The sequence below is a fragment of the Orcinus orca genome, chromosome 2, assembly GCF_937001465.1.
Source record: "Orcinus orca chromosome 2, mOrcOrc1.1, whole genome shotgun sequence".
Lineage (NCBI taxonomy): Eukaryota > Metazoa > Chordata > Mammalia > Artiodactyla > Delphinidae > Orcinus > Orcinus orca.
In genome coordinates, this window is record NC_064560.1 from 102244237 (window position 1) to 102269435 (window position 25199).

Below are 25199 nucleotides of genomic sequence, written 5' to 3' on the forward strand. Positions count from 1 at the left end.
AGTTACTTCTAAGTTTAATAAATGCAGTGTTGGTGAGTTAACATGGCCTAATAAAGCATGTGCTTTACAGAGCATTCTATGCTCTGCACCGAGAAGGCCAAGTAAACTCAACTGGGCAGAAATTGAACATGTCTAATGATTTCCTTGCACAGATGAGTCTAAAGACTTCTTGACCGAAGTCTGCTATACTGGGAGAGGGCGAGTTATATTCATGCGAGTTGAACCAAGGAGGACTTTCTAGGATTACCAGTAAGAGAGAGAAGTTGAAAGTGATGTGAGGTTGCCAGAATGCCTATTCCTTCTGGAGGGCTAGAGAAACTTGAAATTTGGTGACAGATGCCATCATTCAGATTATTCTGTAGTGAGGCAGGTTCCCTACAGGGGAGAACTCTCAATAGGGTCCTCTTGCAAGGGAATACAGTAGAAAACTTGAAAGGGTAAGATTGTAGGGAATCAATCAATAGTCAGTGTGTGTTAGGTTTTGAATGCTGATTAAGTAGTCCTTCAGTACTCTGCTGTCGCCTCCCACCCACGCTGGACTAGTTTGTCCTCCCTGGGGGAAATGAACAATAATTAACAGTCTAAGCTATGTTCTATGAAAACTTTCCTTCTGTAATGGACACCAAAGTCTATTATTAGATGAATCCTAAGAACCAACTTTCTGGGCACACGTGAGTTGTCCATTATAAATGCTAAAACCTGGAAAGAGAATCACAATGGAGGTACTAACTACCCCATCTGAAAAACCCTGTTTAGCACAGTAATAAGTTGGTTAGAAAACAGGCAGTGGGGGGAGCAGGGCAAGCAATCTGTCTGTGGCAAGTCTATTCATTTATCATGGATATCTAAGTAGAGGTTCAACATTACTTACATTCTCTCAGGGTCATATCTGGAACATTGCAGTAGAGAATATTACCCTGGGTATAACCTTTCCAGTTTCATTTCATCTTGGCTTATAGCATCTTATTCATATAGCTTACTCTGAATCGAAGTACTGTACATTCCAGAGATCCTGGATTTTAAAACATATGGTTGCTATGGACTGGATGGTGATAGCAAGCAGGCCTGGTCCAGCAACTCAAGCATCTTGGTGCTTATGGCCCTGGAAGGAATCAACCCTTAACCCTGTAGACCTGAGGAGCTAAACTGGAGACCCACAGACTAGATCCATTCCACAGAGGTGTTTCCTTTGGCCTACGGTAACATTTTCTAAATTTCAAATTGGTTGCCATATTTCAAATTTGAAATTTTAAACTTGGGAGAGTTCACAGAAAAAAATCAGGTGTCTGGCCTCTCTGAAAACTTAGGACACTGATGAGTCTTTATTTCTACATGATGTGTATTTTCCAATTTTCTTGCATTTTCCTGCCATGCATTTAACTCCTAAACATATATATTTTTCTTACCTGTAGTCTAGTTTAATCATTTGCATTACCTACCTGGCATTTGAGCTTGTGACCTCTGTGTTAGATCCTTTGGGGGCAAGATTTTCCTGAGAGCCATTCATCACAGGATTGGAGGAGCCATAATAGTATGTATGAGGACAGATAATGAGAAGGCAGCCTCCATTTTTGTCTCTTAGTAATGTGGCCTCTTTACTGTCAGTTCTTGCCCTGCCTGGCCATTACAGCAGTCAGTCAGTAGAAAGCAAAAGTAGGGTAGAACAAAGGATAATGGTAAAGATCTTTGAGAAGCTTTCCTATTGGTTAGCTACTGTGTAAAACGTTTTATCTTCATACTTTCCAATGAAACCTTCCCTGACCACTCTAGTTTAAATTGTACCCGTTACCAATACTTATTCTTTATAGCATTTATCATTATCATGTAACGGATGTTCTACTTTTAAATTTTATTCTCTGTCTCCCTGGTACTAAAATGTAAGGTCATGCATGTCTAAAGCATAGTTGGCACTCAATACTCAATGAATGAATGAATGAATATAATCTCATTTAATTTTTTAAACTTTTCAAATCTATCCCATAGTTAATGTTTTAAGTTAGAAACCAATTCTTTTAATGTGCCTACTGCTGAAGTGGTTGGATGAGAAGTAAAAGATATGTGAAGCAGGGTGTAGGATATCTGCTTCCTGAGAACCAGACTAATGTTATTAGAGTGGGACTTTCTAAGACAGATGACACACTCCCAGAAATACATTCGAGTAACTTGCTCAAGGGAGAATTTTTCACAAAAGGCACACCTCCTCTCCTGCCCTCCAGAGATATATGTTACTGAGGGGGCATGTATGAGGTGTATACAATTTGAAAAGACTTCTTTCCTCCCTTTCCTCCTTTATGGAGGAAAGCATGCTTTCTCAAATCCTTGCTATAATGAATACTAAATGATGACCAAGGTCAATTTCCTGACCCAGTATTGATTGAAACTAAAAATTTTGTTTGGACTATCTAATTAAAATACATCAGACTTGGGCTTCCCTGGTGGCGCAGTGGTTGAGAGTCCACCTGCCGATGCGGGGGACACGGGTTCGTGCCCCGGTCCGGGAAGATCCCACATGCCGCGGAGCGACTAGGCCCGTGAGCCATGGCCGCTGAGCCTGCGCGTCCGGAGCCTGTGCTCCGCAACGGGAGAGGCCACAACACTGAGAGGCCCGCATAACGCAAAAAAAAAAAAAAAAAAAAATACATCAGACTTGAAAAAGGCTCGTTGTTGGAATAGAAGGTAGGGTTTATCATGTGATGTAGCACTGGGGTTATTTTTAGTAAAGACCTAGCTTAGAATCTGACTTTTTCCTTTCAACCACTTGGTGGAGAAGAAATGAGTAACTTTCAAGTGAGCTACTTTTGTGTAGATTTTACGTGTCCTGGCAGGGGTTGGGGCATGGTGCTTGCTGACAGAGGGGCTGGATTTAAATAGCTGCATTTGCTTTGTTTTTTGAGTATCACAAAAAGAAATCATCTATATAAGGCCATGCCATCCATTCAGAGGAATTTGAACCCTTTATTCCTTTTTATTTACATCAGGTACATGAGTTATTTTATCCCTCAGTATGGGAGGATAATATAGTTATAATGTTTTCAGTTTTTTGGGTTTTCTCCTGTTAGGAATTCAAGTGGACTAAATTGCCGCTAAGGCCCAAATCATGAGTTCTGGTTACTTTTCTCTTTCATAATTGTAAAGAATGCCTTTACCATTGTCAGCTAGCTTTCAAATTCATTTTATTGCCACTAAGAGGAATAGGATAGACCAAGATGGCAATCTCTCACCCATTTACCTGAAATAAGTCCAATTTTCATTAGTACCTTTATATTCAAAGAATGATACAATACACAATAATGTGTTTTGATAGAAAACAAATGAATTCTTATAGTATTCTAGTTTTTCTATTTTTTCATTTTAAGTTATTTTCAGACTTACAGAAAAATAAACTAAGGGGGAAAGAAGGAAAGGTTACTAGGAGCAGAGACAGGAATTAAAGAACTAACTTTTCCTCTGTGGCCTACACCTTAGTTGAGGCTGTAGCTTTGTGATCTTGAAGAATCAATTAGAACAAATCCAGTTTTTCGGAAACATAATAGTAGCTGGGCTCCCAGGGACTATCCTTTCTTTCCATGCTATAAAAACAAAAACAAACAAACAAAAAAACTTTAAACACAGTGACTAGAAAGACCTAAACCTTATCCTTCTTGCTAGTGCCCTCAGCCTTATCCCCCAACCAGTAGTAGAGCCCTAGGATCTTTTCAAACAGCATACAGAAACATTGATAATAACCTTTGCCTCACCTAAATGACCCAGAGAAAGATTACATGATCATTCTGTGATGCTCACTTTTTGTAGCATTTAACTATGGGCAGAAGTATTCTCCCTAGAGATGGCTCTCATTTGAATCCTGTTTCAAAGGGACTCAAATCTATAGGTTTATGTACCCTCTGCCTATTTGAACCCTAGCAATATGCCCTTGTCTCAGCATTGCATTTGCTTTTTAGTCATCTGGGCATTTACGTAGCTGTGGTACTTGCTACCATGTTATTCATTATTTCAGTTTGAGGGATTTAGCTTCCTTTTTTGTTAAGCCCTGAAAAAAAAAATCAAGGAGTATATTTTAGGGCACATTTATAAAAAATGACCACATGGTTCTCATAGCAGGTTAGGAAACTGAAAATTAAGAACTCTAAGCAAAACGAATTGAAAAATAGAATCCTTATACCTTGACCTTTTTCTCTATCTTCCTTATTCAATCCTGTGGAAGGACAGCTTTCACAACTGCTGGGGCCTGAGAGAATGTAATATCAGGTATGTTCATTGTTTCCGTAAATTTTTTAAAAGGCTATAGAATAAGGTTCTACTTTCCCATTCAAGTCCTTCTGTCAGTGATGCTGGTGAAGAAAGAGGCCTTTTAGTAACTGTGCTCTGGAATCAGTGTCTCTTGTCGGGGAAGAAATAATTAGAATTTTTTTCACGTTTTGTTTTGTTTCTGAAGTTTACAAAATTAAAAAACAAATTCAAGTCTGATTATCCTGTCATTGTATATATTTTCGCTCCTTACCTGGTAACTTAACTGAAGAAACTGTCAAACTGGAGAATTTAAGTTTCTGGATTTTAAGCTAACTGTTCTAAATACAAATTTAAATTAAAAATTCTTTTAAAACCTTTTTCTGATACTAGTTTGAAAAGTAAAATTTAAAGAAGTAATCATGATTGTGACACCCTGGTTGGTCATCTTCCATCAAGACTCCGTCATTGTCAACCTGACTAGTTCCTTGAAAGGTGTTTATGCATCTCAACAGGAGAGTTTCTGCTTCTTTTGGAAATAAAGATAATGATCCCTTAAGGATTTGCATGAAAGCTCCTCAGTTAAGTCCTTACTTGTTACCATCTTTATAACCATCAACCCTTCCCCAGTTTTGTGACCTTGTAAAAAAAAAACAAACAAACCCGAATAACACCTGAGAGCAAAGTCTCATAACAAGAAACACATCACTGCAAAGAAATTTATTTCAAACAGGGAAAACCTTTTTTAGTAATGTTTGAGAAATTGTGGGGTAAACCTGATTCAGGTTGTTCCCTAAAAACCGGAGCAGATCTCTCCACTCAGACTACCTTATAACTGTATTCTATGCCAGTAAATAGTGGGAACGTTTTTCCTTACCATCTGCTTGGAGGTTTTCAAGTTCTAGTAATAAGACATTGAAAATTCTACCTGGTTCTCTGCAATTCATCTGGTATGTTTTGACAGTTTGGAGGTGGATGTCCTGAGCAGACAAGCTGAAGCACTAAAAATTAACTCAGTTTTCTGAAATATAGAATATTGTTTCAGGTATTTTTTTTAATAACGGAAGACAAATGGAAAGTTATACATTTTTTTCCAAGTCCAACCTAGGGAAAGCTTTTATTTCTGACCTATTCTGCTTAGATTGATTCCTTTCTCTCTAGTATCACAGTTAATCAGAAATATTTTCTAACTTCAGTTACATCTTGATGGCTCAGGAAGGAATAGTGTCTACATTTTTCTGCACTTAGACCCTGACGAAAGTCAGTGCTGGTGGAACATTGTCTTCAGTAATTTGTGGTCAAGTCTGATGCTCACATAGAATCTAGGAACCTTGCTGTTGTGGTATACCTCTTAAGTTAGTGGAGGTCACCAGGCAGAATATTTCCTAAATTTCTTAAGATACCTTGCTTTTTCAAATAAAAGATTCTATACTTGTTGATAGAATTTGAATTATAAACTCTTGCCAAAATCTGACTTTAAGCAAGTATATAGTTCAAAATAATATTTATGTAATAATAATACCTATTATAGATACCTTTTATAAACTTATTTTAATCCTCACAAAAATATTATGGGCATTTTATCACTGTTTTACAGACTTGAAAATTAATGCTCATCTTGCCTAATATCACAGAGCTAATGAGTGGAAATCTGGAACTCTTCTGATTCTGTATCCTGTACCTTAGCACTATATCCTACTGTTTTAGATACATTAGATGTGAAAGGTCCACCAATCAAGCTCAAGTAGCAGCTGCTTTATTCATCTATAATACATGATATAGCTCCTTTATCCTTATTAGCTATTAATTTATCAATACGAGGCTTGCCTATTAACCTCAGATTTCTAAAAGTTCCATCAAAGCTGCTTTATTACTACACTAATCAGTTACTGGGAGATATTCTTATATGAAAAGTCTGTTTCACAAGTTCAAGAAGGATCAGTGAATCATACATTTTGCTATATGATCCTCTCAAGGATAAGTTGCCAGATTTTTTTTAAGTTAAATTCCAACTCAGTGAAAGTTGTTTTTAAATACTGAAAGTAAAAACAGCATTATTTTTAACCTTTAATAAACAAGAATCCCCTAATAGATGCGGCATGAAAATTAGAATTGGTGAATCATTCAATAAATTATACTTGGAAAATTAGCTAACCTTGAGGAAAATTTTTAATTAGGTTTCTATTTCATAACTTAGAGAAAAATAAATTTTAGAGGAATTAAGTACAATACCTAAAGACCTAAATGTGAAAAACAAAACTTTAAAAAGAAAACATGGGATATCTTAATGACATTGGGATAGAGAAGGATTTCAAAATAGGACACAACAAAGCACAGATTATAAATGAAAAGATTGATATATTTGACTGCCTGGAAATTAAAAACTTCTCTGCATCTCAAGACTCCAAAAACAAAATGCAAATACAAGCTACAACTAGAGAAGATACTAGCAACACTTCTAAGCAATAGAAGATTACTATGTGGACTACATAGTAAATATTCCCATCTTTAAATGTGTAGTTCCTTGAGCAGTGGTTCTTCAGATGTGATCCTCTGACTAGCAGTATCAGCATCACTGGGAACTTTTTAGAAATCCAGGTTCTCAAGGTCCCTGCTCCAGACTACTGAATCAGAAACTGTCATCTTTAACAAGCTCTCCAGGTGATTCTGATGCATGATAAAATTGGATAGCCATTGTATTAAAGTAAACTCAAATGGTAAATAATATGATAGTCTCATCGTCAATCAGAAAATGTAAAATAAAACAGATACTTTTTCATACTTATAAGATTAGCTAAAATGGAAATCTTAAGTTTTAACAAGGATGTGGAGAAACTGTAGCATTGCTGTTGGAAATATAAATAGGCATAACAGTTTTGGCGAGCAATTTGGGAATACCAACAAAGTTGAAGATGGGCATCTTATATGACCAAGTACTTCTACTTTTAGGGAGGTTCGTACTGTAGAAAAAACTCCCACTCAAGGACACAACAGTCACAAATAAAAATTTTTATTGCAGCACTCTTTGAAATAATGAGACTTTATAACAACTGTCTGTCATAAAGAAATGGATAAACTGGTTTCAGTCCATATAACAAACACTACTGTATAATCTAAAAAGTGAAAGAATTCTGAAGCAAATATGGTAAAAAGTTAGCATCTTTTAAATATGGATAGTGATACATGTGTACTACTTTGTATACTTTGGTTGAAATACTTTATCATTTTAAATTTAAAAATTAAATGGAGTATTAAATATTAAAAGGAGTACCATCTGGCTCTGTCTTACATTTCAGGATTCTGCTTCAAAAGGTGATTGAGTTTGGATAAACCAGAATCTTCGATCTAGCTGAGGGGGGAAGGTGTAACTAGATACCGAAAAACTGTTTCTTAGCAATCAATAAATGCAAATTAATTGAGTATAAATCCCTGAGTAATTGCTGTGGCCCAAAGTAAAGGGACAAACAGGCATATTATAGGACCTTGTGTACAAAATCTATTAGAGCTGAATTTTTTAACTAGGTTTTTTTTTTTTTTTAAATGGGAGAGAGCATGAAGGCTGTATATTCTAAACTGGTACTTCTTAACTCTTTTTAGCCCATGTCTCATTTTGATAAACATAAATATCTTATATTCTTGGTTAATACAATTTGAAATTTCAAAATATGTTAAATACTATTCTAAAAATGAGTAAATGAAAGCTTTTGTGATTAGAGAGGAGCCCAGTTCCTCTCTCAACGTTTTTATCTGCATATCTAAAAGGGATCTTCAGTTCTCTCAGAAGTGCTAGGGGGAAAGGTCTGACTTGCTATATTAAGCAGGATGGGCAAGGCTATGCTGCTGAAACAAAAGAAGCTTGAAATATCAGTGGCCTAACCAGAAGAACTTATTTTCATTCACACTACCTGTATAGCACAAATCATTGGAGGACCCTGTTCCACGTAGTCCCTCAGGAACCCACATTGACAGACATTGCCATGTTATAGCCTCACCACTGAAACACAGGACTGCCAAGGTGCCACAAAGGGGGAAAAAGGATATAGAGGTGACACATTGATTCTTAACTATGTCAGCTGAGAAATGAAATGTATCACTTGTGCTAAGTTCATGGCCCTAAACTAACTGCAGAAGAGGCTGAGAAATGTAGGTGAGCAGATGGAATATTTGATGAACTGTCTCTGTTCCTTATTCTCTTCACCACTTTACTTACACCTCATAGAAAGAATTAGATAGCTCCATGCTCTCGTTCCTCATGTGAATATTCTTTTTTTTTCTTTCTTTTTTTTTTTTTTTTGCGGTACGTGGGCCTCTCACTGCTGTGGCCTCTCCCGTTGCGGAGCACAGGCTCCGGACGCGCAGGCTCAGCGGCCATGGCTCACGGGCCTAGCCGCTCCGCGGCATGTGGGATCCTCCCAGGCCGGGGCACGAACCTGCGTCCCCTGCATTGGCAGGCGGACTCTCAACTATTGCGCCACCAGGGAAGCCCCATGTGAATATTCTTTATCAGCCAAAGTTTCAGAGGGGAAGGGCATAGGAGTGGTAGAACTCGAACACAAAACTCCACCTTGATCCTCCAAAAGTAACTTGATCTTGTATATTTTGCTTTACACCTTTAATTTTCTCTGGATCACATGATATCAAAGTGAATGTTGAATCTGGTTGTTTGCTATATGCTTTTCTGTCTAGGATGTGAAAGAGCAAAGCACTATCTAGGTCATTTGCAACATTAAGTCTGTAACATTGCTTTGTTTTCATACCCAAAGTTTCTGAAAAACCAGCTACATAAATGTATGCTTATGTAAATGGGATGATCGACACACAAGGTCTGCTTACTTACGGGGAAGTAAACAGTGAGATTTTTACCAAAAATTCTCTAAAGGGGTTTCCTGGAATGTCTTTGACATCTAAATCAAACTTCAGTTCCAAGATCCCTTGGATATCTTCTTGCAAAGATTGAACTGTGTGAGAGAGAAGTCCCCATAAGCTTTTGGGCAAGATTTTCAACGCCAGTAGTGGGAAATCATCACCTTAGTTCATTCAACAGACTAGATAATATTTGAGGTTCCCCCTAAACTTGAAGACATTTTCAGTAACTTTGCTTTGAGAACTTAACTTCTTCAACTCGAGAAAATGAAGACTTTTAAGACTAATGAGTAGAGATGTTGTTGTTTGTCATTTGACGTTTCAGGTCAGATATTCAGATATATCTGTCAAATATGCCAAGTGCTATTAAAAATTGTGATTTTTTAATTGTAAAATACACTTAACATAAAGTTTATCATTAGTGATATTTATTATAGTATATTCATAATGTTATGTAAACACTGCCTCTACCCAGCTCTAAAACATGATTTCATCACCCCAAAAGGAAACCCATTAAGCAGTCAGTCCTCTTACTCCCCTCCTCCCAGTCCTTGGCAGCCACTAATCTTTCTCTCTCCATGGATTTGACTGTTCGGCGTATTTCATAAAAGTGAAGGCATTTGATATGCGGCTTTTTGTGACTGGCTTCTTTCACTTAGCGTAATGTTTTCAGGGTTCATCCATGTTGCAGCATGTATCAATACTTCATTTCTTTTTATGGCTGAGTTTTTAAATTATAATTTTTTTTAATTTATGCAGTTGGTCTTTTTCCTAATACTCTAAAAATAAAGCAGCTTTGTCCTTCATTTCATAAATGCATCAAACATATTTCTTTTTGACAACCAATGAATCTCCACTTGGAACAGAAAGCTAATTCTTTATTTTTTGGCGGCATTGGGTCTTCGTTGCTGCTCTCGGGCCTTCTGTAGTGGCAAGCGGGGGCTACTCTTCGTTGCGGTGCACGGTCTTGTCATTGCAGTGACCTCTCTTGTTGCGGAGCACGGGCTCTAGGCCCGCGAACTTCAGTAGCTGTGGCACGCGGGCTCTAGAGCACAGGCTCAGTAGTTGTGGCGCACGGGCTCAGTTGCTCCATGGCATGTGGGATCTTCCCGGACCAGGAATCGAACCCATGTCCCCTGCATTGGCAGGTGGATTGTTAACCACTGTGCCACCTTGGAAGTCCAAACCTTTTATTCTTGATGTTTAAATCTTTACAAAGTATATCAAATAATCTGAGGTTTAACATACTTGCCAAATGATATTCTTGCCTTGATAATCAAGCAAGGTTAAGGTCTTCTACACCACTGATCATTGTTTTGGAAGCCAGTGATTAGCCGTAAATGACAAGTGTATCCAAAACCAAAATCCTCGTGGTGAACTCAGCTTTGCTGGACTGGAATGCCATCACTATACACTTGCATCGTTTTGTTCTCATTTGCTTCATAGAATTTTGATAATCAGTTTTAGTAAACTCCCCCAATTTTTTCTTCTGTGTGTTGAGTCCTACATAACAAATAAAAGAGTGATTGACAGTAGTAAGTTTTCATTGTTTGAAAGGCAAAAAAAAGGGGGGCAGCAGTGAGTTTGATCTTTTTCAAAACTATTCCGTCTTTAAATTAAATCTCTTTGGCACTTTATCCTAATTTGGATTATCTTCTGAATTCCTTCTGGAATTTCTTCTCTGTTCTTTTCTCTAGCATATATAAAAATTGAAAACTGTAGCATCCAAGGTTTCTCCAACAGTATGAAGTTTTTTTATTCTTAGTCATCAAAAATGATGTGTTTTTCATTTGATGTTTTTTAAGTGAGGTGTAACTGACATAACATTATATTAGTTTCAGGTGTACAACATAATGATTTGATACTTGTATATACAGGTACACCTCATTTTATTGCGCTTTATTACACTTTACAGATACTGCATTTTTTATAAATTGAAGGTTTGTGGTAAGCCTGCCTGCGTTGTCAGATGATGGTTAGCATGTTTTTAGCAATAAAGTATTTTTAATTAAGGTATGTACCTTGTTTTATTAAACGTAATGCTATTGCATACTTGATAGACTATAGTATAGGGTAAAGATAACTTTTATATGCACTAAGAAACCAAAAAATTTGTGTGACTCGCCTTATTGCGGTATTTGTTTTATTGCAGTGGTCTGAAACTGAACCTATAGTACCTCGAGGTATGCTTGTATTGCAGAATGATCACCCCAGTAAATCTAGCTAACATCCGTCACCATACATAAGTTTTCTTACGACAGGAACTTTCAAGATCTACCACCCTAGCTACTTTCAAATACGCAGTACAGTATTATTAATTGTAATCACCATGCTGTACATTATGTCCCTATGACATTCATTTTGTAACTGGAAATTTTTACCTTTTTGACCTCCTTCACCCATTTTCCCCACTCCCACCCCCCCACCTCAGGCCACCACCAGTCGTCACTGTATCCATGGGCTCAGGGTTTTTTTGTCTGTTTTGTTGTTGTTTTTAGATTCCGCATACAAGGGAGATCATAACGCTGTTTATCCTTTTTTGTCTCACTTATTTCACTTAGCATAGTGCCCTCCAGGTCCATCCATGTTGCCACAAATGGCAAGATTTCACTCATTATAATGGCTGAATAATATTCCATTGAGAGAGAGAGTTTCTTTATCCAAAAAAAATGATGTTTTATGTTGTGTTCTCTCAGACTTTGCCCATAATAATACGAATGGATTTTTTGGTAACATAATCTATGTTCGATTTAATATGAGAGGCACTGTTGGGATTACGTGGGTGATGTTAACAATATTGAACAAGAGGTATTTTAGGGGTGATATTTATTTATTTATTTTATTGCTTATCTCCATTACATCATTTTATTTTATTTTTTTTAACATCTTTATTGGAGTATAATTGCTTTACAATGGTGTGTTAGTTTCTGCTTTAGAACAAAGTGAATCAGTTATACATACACATATGTCCCCACATCTCTTCCCTCTTGCGTCTCCCTCCCTCCCTCCCTCCCTATCCCACCCCTCTAGGTGGTCACAAAGCACTGAGCTGATCTCCCTGTGCTACGCAGCTGCTTCCCACTAGCTATCTCTTACTTTTGGTAGTGTATATATGTCCATGGCACTCTCTCACTTCGTCCCAGCTTACCCTTCCCCCTCCCCGTATCCTCAAGTCCATTCTCTAGTAGGTCTGTGTCTTTATTCTTGTCTTGCCCCTAGGTTCTTCATGACCTTTTTTTTTCTTAGATTCCATATATATGTGTTAGCATATGGTATTTGTTTTTCTTTTTCTGACTGACTTCACTCTGTATGACAGACTCTAGGTCCATCCACCTCACTACAAATAACTCAATTTCATTTCTTTTTATGGCTGAGTAACATTCCATTGTATATATGTGCCACATCTTCTTTATCCATTCATCTGTCAGTGGACACTTAGGTTGTTTCCATGTCATGGCTATTGTAAATAGTGCTGCAGTGAACATTGTGGTACATGACTCTTTTTGAATTATGGTTTGCTCAGGGTATATGCCCAGTAGTGGGATTGCTGGGTCATATGGTAGTTCTATTTATAGTTTTTTAAGGAACCTCCATACTGTTCTCCACAGTGGCTGTATCAATTTACCTTCCCACCAACAGTGCAAGAGGGTTCCCTTTTCTCCACACCCTCCCCAGCATTTATTGTTTGTAGATTTTTTGATGATGACCATTCTGATGGGTGTGAGATGATATCTCATTGTAGTTTTGATTTGCATTTCTCTAATGATTAATGATGTTGAGCATTCTTTCATGTGTTTGTTGGCAATCTGTATAGCTTCTTCAGAGAAATGTCTATTTAGGTCTTCTGCCCATTTTTGGATTAGGTTGTTTCTTTTTTTGATATTGAGCTGCATGAGCTGCTTGTAAATTTTGGAGATTAATCCTTTGTCAGTTGCTTCATTTGCAAATATTTTCTCCCATTCTGAGGGTTGTCTTTTTGTCTTGTTTATGGTTTCCTTTGCTGTGTAAAAGCTTTTAAGTTTCATTAGGTCCCATTTGTTTATTTTTGTTTTTATTTCCATTTCGACAGATTAAAGTGGGGAAAGGCTGGAGGCAGGGAAAGCAAGTAGTTAGACATTTTTAGTAATTCAAGAATCATTGTAAGTTCCTTAAGGGCAGGGCCTATTGTTGTGTTGTTCATCTGTCTATTTCCAGTCTTTGTATAGGTTGTGATACACAGTACAAGTTCATAGTTATAAATCATTTGTGGAACATTGCAGAAAGTAAGCTTAGTGAATAAATAAATGAGTAGATGAATTCTCCTTTATTGTTAAAAGAAAGACAGCTAAAGACTTAAACTAATGTGGTGGCTGGGAAATAGACTAGAAGAACATGGTGGAAAGAGTTAAGAAGGCTAAATGAAGGATTAGAGTGTAATACAACAAGAGGAACAAAACTAGGCAGACTCAAAACTGAACACTGGGAAACTAGAGAAAAGAAGGTGCTAAGTAACAACTGAGAAAGAAAATGCCTGTGTACGTGTAGGGGTTTTTTGTTGTTGTCAAGGGAAGAGTTATGCAGGATAATTGCTGATCAGTCTATCAGATATTAAAGCAAGAGCTAATCGGAAAATACCCCATAGACGGTGGAATGAAAAAAATATGGATTTGAGAGTTAATTGCATATAATTGATAGATTAAGTCATTCTATGGATAAATTCTAAGATTAAACTGTTTCGTGAATGAATTCTGGTGAGAATAAGAACAGGGTAAATTATATCATTGTAAGCTTTTTTAAAAAATTGGATCTATGTTTGAGCTATGCTTTATTGTGTAAGAATAAATTCTGCCACCAAGAATGCCAGTAATCTGTCCATATTTTCCATTGCAATGCAATTCAGTTGTAATGAATATGGCTACCAAAATTTTATTATTTTTTTTTATTAAGGTAGGATTTGTGGCACATTTAAAGCTATCCTTTGGCAAACTCAGCTGGGAAAGAAAACTATACAGTCCTCTGCATAGCAGAAATTTTCTTAAAGGGTACATTTATAGACAAAATGACAAAGTTGCACAACAGTAGTGATAGACAGCCTTACAAGTAGGTTCTCCAAATAGCATCCACTGTTGCAAGTCAGAGAGTAATTACATCTGCATAGCATGGAACAGATTGTTAGTTGTACTTTGGAACAGTTGGCCCTCCGTATCCACAGGTTCTGCATTCGCGGATTAGACCAACCCTGGATCAGATTTGATTCCTCAGTTATGGAGGAACTGTGCATAAGGAGGACTAGCTATATAACACCATTTTATATAAAGAACTTGTGTATCTGTGGAGGGGAGAAGGGGGTTCCTGGAACCAATTATCCACGGATATTGAGGGATAACTATATTTTTAAACCTCAGTTCCACCCCCAGTGATAGTAGCATCATCAGTCACATGTTCTAGATTTTTGAGAAATAGAAAAGAAGCCTAGAAATCATCTCATTCATTTCACATTTCTAAGGAAAATCCACCAGAGCATGGAAGCCTCATAACCAGTTAAATAGTTAGGCTAAGGCCAACTAATAAATAGTCTCTTGACTCCCAATCTAGTACTTTTCCTGTAATATTGCACAACCCTCCTTCTTTAAATGTGATTTAAGATGAGAAGTTTTCGTCTAAGCATTGATTTATGGTTTTATTTATACCTAGAATGTAAGAATTAATAGGAAAGTACCATTTTCTCTTACCAACTTTTTATATGCAATAAATTTATCACACAACTTGACTGTATTATTTTACTGATAAGAAAAAAGCCTAGATTCTGTTTTCTTTGGCAAGTGATTCATTCCACCTGGTTTAAATTTAGATCGTCAGTATTTTTAGGGAGGTGTTAGTAAATTTTGTTGAGGGAGAAACAAGAATTTTTTAAATGATCTTTCTTTTTAATCCTTTTTAACCAGCAAGAAGTTGAGAAGTTTACAGACCTAGAGAAACTCTACCTCTACCTTCAGCTGCCTTCTGGTCTCAGCAATGGAGAGAAAAGGTAATATCACTTCTTGTCTTTGCCTCAGTTACAGTGTTTATGTGTGTGTTGTGGTTGTTATTGTTTTGCACTATTCCTAAAACCATCAGGAAACAGACTGTCAAAACAGTAGATCTTTTTAGTCTTTGATCATATTTGGTTAAGTGTTTACCCATAGTTTTTGCTAATTCATTTGTGTACCTGGATGAGTGCTGTGAAATGCAGTTGGGTTATGTTTTATAAACAGATTAGTGTATTTATACAGTGTGGCAGATTTTGAAAATTGAACAGAAAGCCAAAGAATAAACAGATAAGTATTGTGAGCAATAAAGTGCAAGAGTTTTTTTAGGTACTGTCAGGTAAGCAGATCACAGAGCATAAAAAAGAAAAAAAAAATGAATTGCCTGTATGGCACATGAATTTATGATAAATGTGTGATGTTTTAAGTGCTTGCGGGGTATTACTCTATTTTCATTAGTACAAATATTTAATAACCTCATTTAGAAAATATAGAGAAAAGTTGTTGGTTCATGCATTCTGTTCTTAAAGGAGTTTCTCTACCCTTTTAAGTATTTCTCAGAGTTCATTTCATTCATATAAGTTATGCTTAACATTACTTTAAAAGTATAGGTATGAAAAGAACTGGAATGAAAAATCCGTTGCTTTTACTTTTTTCCCCTTGGACCACATTTTGTAACTATTTTAATAATTTTCTGTCCTAGAAATTGCTCAGTAATTTCTTTGAAAATGCATAAATTATTATTTATGAGTGGGGAGCTTCCCTCATGTTATAAGAGACACTGCCAGATAATAAAAATTTATGATGTTTAGTGGAGGTGTTGTCCTGGAGAGGAGGACTGGTTACAGAAAGGACCATAGAGGGAGACTTGTCCTTTCAGGATCTCTCCAGTGTGAATTCCATTCTGGATCATAGAGGCTTTAGTAAGATTCAGGGTAGTTACTTGAGAATGCTAAGCAAATAGAAAATAAACAATTTTTTCCATAACTTTCATTTTATAGTTTGATGATTTGGTAAGTTTAGGCAAATGAACAGGCAAGTAAATAAACAAATTTCCCCTTAGAGGTAATTTTGGCCGAACAAATACCTTATGTTTTCAATGCTCCATCATCTCTGCCAGTTTAGAGACGTTGGTGGGGATGGAACAGGGCGATAACTTTAGTCAGACACTAGCTATAGAAAATGGCTCACAACCACAGGTGGACAATTTGTATTTGGATAACTAGGCATATACTTTATGTCCTGAGTTTGGTTTGGTCATTTATAGTGAGTTTACACACAGTCCTTTAGTGGAACATTTAGGTCTGGTTCAAAAATTATCAATGAATTGCTGTCTAGTTCAGCTAAAACATGTTTTTGTTTTATGATTAGTGATCAGAATGCCATGTCATCTAGTCGGGCACAGCAAATGCATGCCTTTTCCTGGATTCGGAATACCCTAGAGGAGCATCCTGAGACTTCACTGCCCAAACAGGAAGTCTATGATGAGTACAAGTAAGTATTATGTGTATATGTCAGGCATGCAGTATATTAAAGAGATGATATACTACACTTGGCTACAATGATTTGTTTTATCATTGGCAAATATCATACTGGTATATGAGAGTTTAACTTAGAAATCTCTGGATTCCATTCATTTCTAAGCTCCTCTGGTAGCGTGTGTAATAAAGAACAGGATTACTGAATAAAAGGATTTCTTTAGAGTTCTTCTGGATCACAGGAGGGATGTCTGAAGGCAGAGGGACAATGGAGTAGGTTTGGTGAATAAAAGGATTCCTGTGAAGTTCTTAAGGATGACAAGAAGGGTGTGTCTGGGGTTCGTAGAGGGACAGTGGATGGCAATAAATAAATCAATGCATAAGGAAAAACTAAAACATGTTTTTTATTTAGATTTCTTAAATGTCTTTTTCATGAATCCAAAACTTTCCTAATCGTTTTCTGTGCCAACCCGAGAAAAAGCTAAGTATCTGGAATGTTGTGAATTACTTACTCAGACGAAGGAGTTCAGTGGCTTGCACATAGAAGACACTCAAACAGTTTTGATTGTACAGATAACTTATTTAAACACGGAAAACACAAGTATAGAGGCTAATGGGCCTTTCTGGATAAATGTCATAGATGCTGAATCTAGTCTTGTTTCACATTTTGTAATTGATTTGGAAGCGGGAATTTGTTCTAGCAGAGTAAGTGAAACCAAAATTTTCTGGGTATTGAAATATCAAAGCAAGGACCACATATGTGTTGTACTTACACAGTGTGGAAGAAAAGTGTCAAATAACTGCTGCTGTTAGCCAGTGTAAGATGATGCAAAAGAACTACACTTACTGAGAAGATTATTGGTTTCTAGAAAGAAAACTTTCTGTGCTCATTCAAAATTCTGATTCCCTCACCTTAAGAAATGCAGTAGAACTGGAGAAAGTCTAGAGAAATATGTCTGAAATAATCAAGGGAACAAGGTTAAACTGAACAGCTTTAGATTTTTCCTCTTTAGAAAAATTAAAGCTAAGAGTACATGTGATCCAAGTCTATAAAGTTCATTTTCTCAGTCTACAACAGTCTACTGAATACCTGCTATGTGCCATGTCAAACCCTGTAAGAAGTTCTGAGGATAGAACAAATAAAACACAGCTTCTGCCCTCATCAAGAATATGAAAAAACAAAAACAAACAAAAAATATATATATAAAAAATATATATATAGTGAGCATGAATTCTTAACTACAAGTTAATTCTAATTAAGATACAGATAACCTTGTGAAACTACAAAGAAGTAAATTTAAATTCATTAAAAGTTTATTAATATCAAGCAAACGTGATATGTTTAAGAAACCCTGTATCGAGGATCAAGAGAATAGGTTCTGTTGTTAAACTTGTGTGACCTGGACAGGTGTTTTAACCACTATTTTTTCAGTTGCATAATCTATAAAATGAGGTGATTGAAGAGGTATGAGGTTTCTTTTAGCTCTAAAATTCTGAAAGTTGTCTAAGGTAGGAAATGAGGAAAACAAATTATCCAAAATGTCTCTTGTTTCCCAAAAGGCAAATCGGACAAATTAATGCATGACATTTCCATAATGAATTAATAAGGAAACCCAGGATATTTATATATTTTTGAAGTGATATCCCTCCCCTGCACAACCCTTTGCATCACCATTAGAGACAGCACCCTACATTTGTGGAAGTATGACTCTGAACCATTAAAGCAGTCCTTACGTTCCTAAAAGTTTCCTGCCTTGGGCAAAGCACAGTTATATTTTTCTATAATATTTTGCTGTGAAATCATTTTCTAAGGTTCTCATAAATTCTTACAATTTTTTTCACTAAGAAAAGTTAAAGGTTTTTCCTAAACAAAAGAGAACCAAAACATAACATTGTTTTGGGACAAGGAATGGTAGCTCCAGTTTTGAGCGGTTTATTCGCAATTCAGTAGAGAGCAACTGAAATAAAAGGAAGTAACTTAGGCTAGAGTTTTAAAAGGAAGTAGTAGGTAAGGGAAATTCTTGATAATGACGTAAATAGGAAAGAAATACCAGTTCTGTTCATGGAATTTGAAAGTATTATACTAATGATTGTCTCTTTATAAAAATCAGTATATTACTATACAATAGTACTGTAACTGAGTCTGAGTATTTTAGTTCAAAACACATTTCACTAAGAATGTACGCTATTCACTGTTGTATTCTACATAGTGTTTCCACATAGTAGGCACTAATTTAATATTAAGAGTGACTAGGGACCAGTCTCTCCCATCAGGAAACTTGCACAAGCCTCTTAGATAGCCTCATCCACCAGAGGGCACCCAGCAGAAGCACTTCAGACCTAGGGACACATACAGACTGAAAGTGAGGGGATGGAAAAAGATATTCCATGCAAATGCAAATCAAAAGAAAGCTGGAGGAGCAATACTCATCTCAGATAAAACAGACTTTAAATCAAAGAATGTTACAAGAGACAGGGAAGGACACTATATAATGATGAAGGGATCAATCCAAGAATAAGGTATAACAATTATAAATATATATGCACCCAACATAGGAGCACCTCAATACATAAGGCAACTGCTAAAACAGCTATAAAAGAAGAAATCGACAGTAACACAATAGTGGTGGGGGACTTTAACACCTCACTTACACCAATGGACAGATCATCCAAACAGAAAATTAATAAAGAAACACAAGCTTTAAATGATACAATACACCAGATAGATTTAATTGATATTTATAGGACATTCCATCCAAAAACAGCAGATTACAGTTTCTTCTGAACTGCACATGGAACATTCTCCAGGATATGTTGGGTCACAAATCAAGCCTCAGTATTTTTAAGAAAATTGAAATCATATCAAGCATCTTTTCTGACCACAACACTATGAGATTAGTAATCAGTTACAGGGAAAAAAAACATAAAAATCACAAACACATGGAGGCTAAACAATGCGTTACTAAATAACCAAAATATCACTGAAGAAATCAAAGAGGAAATCAAAAAATACCTAGAGACAAATGACAACGAAAACACGACGATCCAAAACTTATGTGATGCAGCAAAAGCAGTTCTAAGAGGGAAGTTTATAGCAAAACAAGCCTACCTCAAGAAACAAGAAAAATCTCAAACAATCTAATCTTACACCTAAAGGAACTACAGAAAGAAGAACAAACAAAACCCAAACTTAGTAGAAGGAACGAAATCATAAAGATCAGAGCAGAAATAAATAAAATAGAAAAAAAGAAAACAATAGCAAAGATCAATAAAACTAAAAGCTTGTTCTTTGAGAAGATAAACAAAATTGATAAACCATTAGCCAGACTCATCAAGAATAAGAGGGAGAGGACTCAAATCAATAAAATTAGAAATGAAAAAGGAGAAGTTACAACAGACACCGCACTAATACAAAGCATCCTAAGAGACTACTACAAGTAACTCTATGCCAATAAAATGGACAACCTGGAAGAAATGGACAAATTATTAGGAAGATATAACCTTCCAAGAGTGAACCAGGAATAAATAGACAATCTGAAGAGACCAATCAGAAATAATGAAATCGAAACTGTGATTAAAAACCTTCCAACAAACACAAAAGTCTAGGCCAAGATGGCTTCACAGGTGAATTCTGTCAAACATTTAGAGAAGAGCTAACACCCATCCTTTTCAAACGCTTCCAAAAAATTACAGAGGAAGAAACACTCCCAAACTCATTCTATGAGGCCACCATCACCCTGATACCAAAACCAGACAAAGATACTCAAAAAAAGAAAATTACAGACCAGTATCGCTGATGAATATAGGTGCAAAAATCCTCAACAAAATACTAGCAAACAGAATCCAACAACACATTAAAAGGATCATACACTATGATCAAGTGGGATTTATCCCAGGGATGCAAGGATTCTTCAGTATACGCAAATCAATCAATGTGATACACCATATTAACAAACTGAGAGTAAAAACCATATGATCATCTCAACAGATGCAGAAAAGGCTTTTGACAAAATTGAATACCCATTTATGATAAAAAACTCTCCAGAAAGTGGGCATAGAGAGAACCTACCTCAACATAATAAAGGCCATATATGAGAAACCCACAGCAAACATCATTCTCAATGGTGAAAAGCTGAAAGTATTTCCTCTAAGTTCAGGAACGAGACAAGGATGCTCACTCTCGCCACTATTATTCAACATAGTTTTGGAAGTCCTAGCCACAGCAATCAGAGAAGAAAAAGAAATAAAGGAATACAAATTGGAAAAGAAGAAGTAAAACTGTCACTGTTTGCAGATGACACGATACTATACATAGATAATCCTAAAGATGCCACCAGAAAACTACTAGAGCTCATCAATGAATTTGGTAAAGTTGCAGGATACAAAATTAATGCACAGAAATCTCTTGCATTCCTATACACTAATGATGAAAAATCTGAAAGAGAAATTAAGGAAACACTCCCATTTACCACTGCAACAAAAAGAATGAAATACCTAGGAATAAACCTTCCTAGGGAGACAAAAGACCTGTATGCAGAAAACTGTAAGACACTGATGAAAGAAGTTAAGGATGATATCAACAGATGGAGAGATATACCATGTTCTTGGATTGGAAGAATCAATACTGTGAAAATGACTATACTACCCAAAGCAATCTACAGATTCAATGCAATCCCTATCAAATTACCAATGGCATTTTTTACAGAACTAGAACAAAGTAATCTTTAAATTTGTATGGAGCCACAAAAGACCCCGAATAGCCAAAGCAGTCTTGAGGGAAAAAAATGGAGCTGGAGGAATCAGACTCCTTGACTTCAGACTATACTACAAAGCTACAGTAATCAAGACAGTATGGTATTGGCCCAAAAACAGAAATATAGATCTATGGAACAGGATAGGAAGCCCAGAGATAAACCCACACACCTATGGTCAACTAATCTATGACAAAGGAGGCAGGGATATACAATGGAGAAAAGACAGTCTTTTCAATAAGTGGTGCTGGGAAAACTGGACAGCTACATGTAAAAGAATGAAATTAGAACACTCCCTAACACCATACACAAAAATAAACTCAAAATGGATTAGAGACCTAAATGTAAGACTGGACACTATAAAACTCTTAGAGGAAAACATAGGAAGAACACTCTCTGCATAAATCATAGCAAGTTCTTTCTTTGATCCACTCCCTAGAGTAATGGAAATAAAACCAAAAATAAATAAATGGGACCTAATGAAACTTAAAACCTTTTGCACAGCAAAGGAAAAACCATAAACAAGACGAAAAGACAACCCTCAGAATGGGAGAAAATATTTTCAAACAAATCAATGGACAAAGGATTAATCTCCAAAGTGTATAAACAGCTCATGCAACTCAATATTAAAAAAACAAACAACCCAATCCAAAAATGGGCAGAAGACCTAAATAGACATTTCTCCAAAGAAGTCATACAGATGGCCAGGAAGCACATGAAAAGCTGCTCAATATCACTAATTATTAGAGAAATGCAAATCAAAACTACAGTGAGATATCACCTCACACCAGTTAGAATGGGCATCACCAGAAAATCTACAAACAGCAAATGCTGGACAGGGTGTGGAGAAGAGGGAACCCTTTTGCACTATTGGTGGAAATGTAAATTGATACAGCCACTATGGAGAACAGTATGGAGGTTCCTTAAAAAACTAAAAACAGAATAACCATATGACCCAGCAATCCCACTACTGGGCATATACCCACAGAGAACCGTATTTCAAAAAGACACATGCACCCTAATGTTCATTGCAGCACTATTTCCAATAGCCAGGTCATGGAAGCAATCTAAATGCCCATTGACAGACAAATGGATAAAGAAGTTGTGGTACATATATACAATGGAATATTATTCAGCCATAAAAAGAAACGAAATTGGGTCATTTGTAGAGATGTGGATGGATGTAGAGACTGTCATACAGAGTGAAGTAAGTCAGAAAGAGAAAAATAAATATCGTACATTAATGCACATATGTGGAACCTAGAAAAATGGTACAGATGAACCAGTTTGCAGGGCAGAAATAGAGAAACATATGTAGAGAACAAACGTATGGACACCAAGGGGGGAAAGTGGTGGGCTCGGGGGGTGGTGTGATGAATTTGGAGATTGCGATTGACTAATATGTATAAAATGGATAAGTAATAAGAACCTGCTGTATAAAAAAATAAATAAAATTCAAAAAAAATGAGTGACTTGAATGGAATCTGATCTTGACATTCATAATAAAATTTCAGTGTTATAAGACTTCATAAGTCGTCTAGTACACTACCATCCCCATTGTATAGGCAAAACATTAAAACTCGAAAGTTAGGTGACTCTTCCAGTGTTCCAAAATTTGTCAGGGATGAATATAAGGCTAGAACTCAGATTCCATGAGTAGTTCATAATAGGTGAGAAGGCAATCCTGTTCAATTTGAGTGATATGAAGCAGAGTGAGTAGAATAGGTTGGGAAAGTAGTTAGAAATAAAGTTGCCTAGGGCTTCCACTTAGTGTCAATAAATAAGCTGCACAAAATATGAATCTGTTAATATACAGTTAGTATACATGCATACAGGTAATGTGAATGTTGTAAGAGACACAGCACAGTAACATCTGTTAGCCGCATGCCATGTTCTAAGAAGAAAGTATGTTTGTGTTTCCACAGAATTACAGCACGTGGGAGCTCCAAGCTATTCTCTCATTTCATTGTACATTGCCTAAAACCATAATTTGCTATGTGGGTTTAAATAACTTGATGCAAACTGTAGAAAGGCTAGAGACAGGCAAAAAGTAGATCAAGGTATTAGGAAATAGATACTTAAACGTTTTTAAATTATGTTGTCTAGAGAAAGCAAAATGGAATATAGCTATATTTTTTTAAAGGACAAGAAGTTTAAATCACAGGAGGAGAGATTTCAATTAGACACAAAATAACACTTCCTGCCAGAAGAGATTTTTAGAGAAATTTTGTCCTTTTCTAAAGGCCTTTTGGACTAGTCATTTTCCAGTTTGGAGTGCCTTAATGAGGTTTCCTGAGTAAAAACATAGAGTGACAAACCTTAAATTGAGTCTGTTCTAAACATTGAAAAATATTATTAATGTGAAATGTACATTTATTTTAAGCCATTCCTATTCATTGCAGTGATGTTTAGATATATTTGTGTGAAAATCAATCCCTTTCATAGCCATTAAAATCAGAATCCCTTTGAGAGAAAAAATGAAGATGTAATCTAAGACAGTATGGTTTCTTTTAACTGTATTTTTATACTAAATTAAGATATTAATAGAACCAAAGTTTTAAGGGACTTCCCACATGCAAAGTCAGTCGATTTATAAACTATTGTGAATTTTTATATTTGTTGAAACTTCTGAAGTCTGATAATCACATGTGTTTATGAAAGTGATGATTAATGTGTTAATTTTTCTAATTATGAAAGTAGTATGTGTTCATCATGAATGTTTTGTCAGGTAGTTATAAATGTATAAAAAGAAAACTAGCACCAGTAATCTTACTACCTACAAGTAACCATTTTGGCTTATTAATTCTTTTTATTTTTTCTACTGCCTTCTTTTCATGTATATGTTCTTGTTATTGTTTAATCAAATCTTGACCCCACTGGTTACACAATTCTTGAATGGGGGAACAGTTGCAAATAATACTGCAGTGAACATTCTTGACTATATAATTTAGTGTAGATTATTACAATTGGAATTGCTGCTTATGAACCATTATATATTAAGGATATTAAGTATTGAAATATAAGTTTTTTTCAAGATTGCTGTTTATTATTTAATTTTTTAATAAGTAGTCTGATCTGTCTTCTTTCTTTGCAGCTTGTAACATTGCTATTATGCTTAGAAAGAACTTCTTCCCAATGCCATTAGCAGCTGAATACTCATGTGTATTTTCCCTAGATATTACTTACTTCATTTTTCACATATAACCCATTAGTTCTTCTAGACCAAATATATACATTTATTTTGATAAATGTCATAAGATAAGGAGCTAATTTTAATTTTTTCTAAATGGTTAATTTCCCAGTCTTATTTATTGACAATTTTTTTCTCAATACTAATCTATAATGTAATTTTTATCTTACTAAAGCCTTTAGGATTCAATTTTCTTCCTTTGTATTTTTCTGTTCTTATGCCAGTACCATACCATTTGTAAGTATTTTAGCCATTAAATGTTTAAAAAGCTAGTGGGAACAGTCTTCCTTCATTATTCCTCTTTTTCAAAAATTTCCATGGTTTCATTTTCATACCGCTTAATATTTCTTGTGAAGTTTGGAATCACTTTTCTAACTTTTTTTTAAAAGGGAAACCTCAAAGGAATTTTGATTCAAAATGCATTAAATACGAAAATTTATTTTAGAAAAATTAACTTCAGAGCTAGAAGTATGTTTCTTAACATCTTTCTCGTGTCGTTCAGTAAAGTTTTAGTTATTTTTCCTTCAATTGACTCCACTTATTTTTCTTGTTAAGTTTATTCCTTACAAATTTTTATTATGTTATTTATATTATGAAAAATGTATTTTATTATTGGTTTGGTTTGTAAGATATCTGTAGACTTCTATTATATTTATGTTGCACATTTTATATTTAGTGAACTTTG

General features: G+C 35.7%; 1 protein-coding gene across 2 annotated transcripts in view; it reads left to right on the forward strand.

Annotated features, from left to right (window-relative positions):
• Positions 1–25199, forward strand: part of RFX7 (regulatory factor X7) — a 149481-nt gene that overhangs the window by 66600 nt on the left and 57682 nt on the right. For both annotated transcript variants that reach the window (XM_033436968.2, XM_049705966.1), the window contains 2 exons: positions 15015–15097; positions 16467–16589. In XM_033436968.2, the coding sequence (XP_033292859.2) occupies positions 15015–15097; positions 16467–16589 (206 nt within the window). The remainder of the gene's footprint in view (positions 1–15014; positions 15098–16466; positions 16590–25199) is intronic.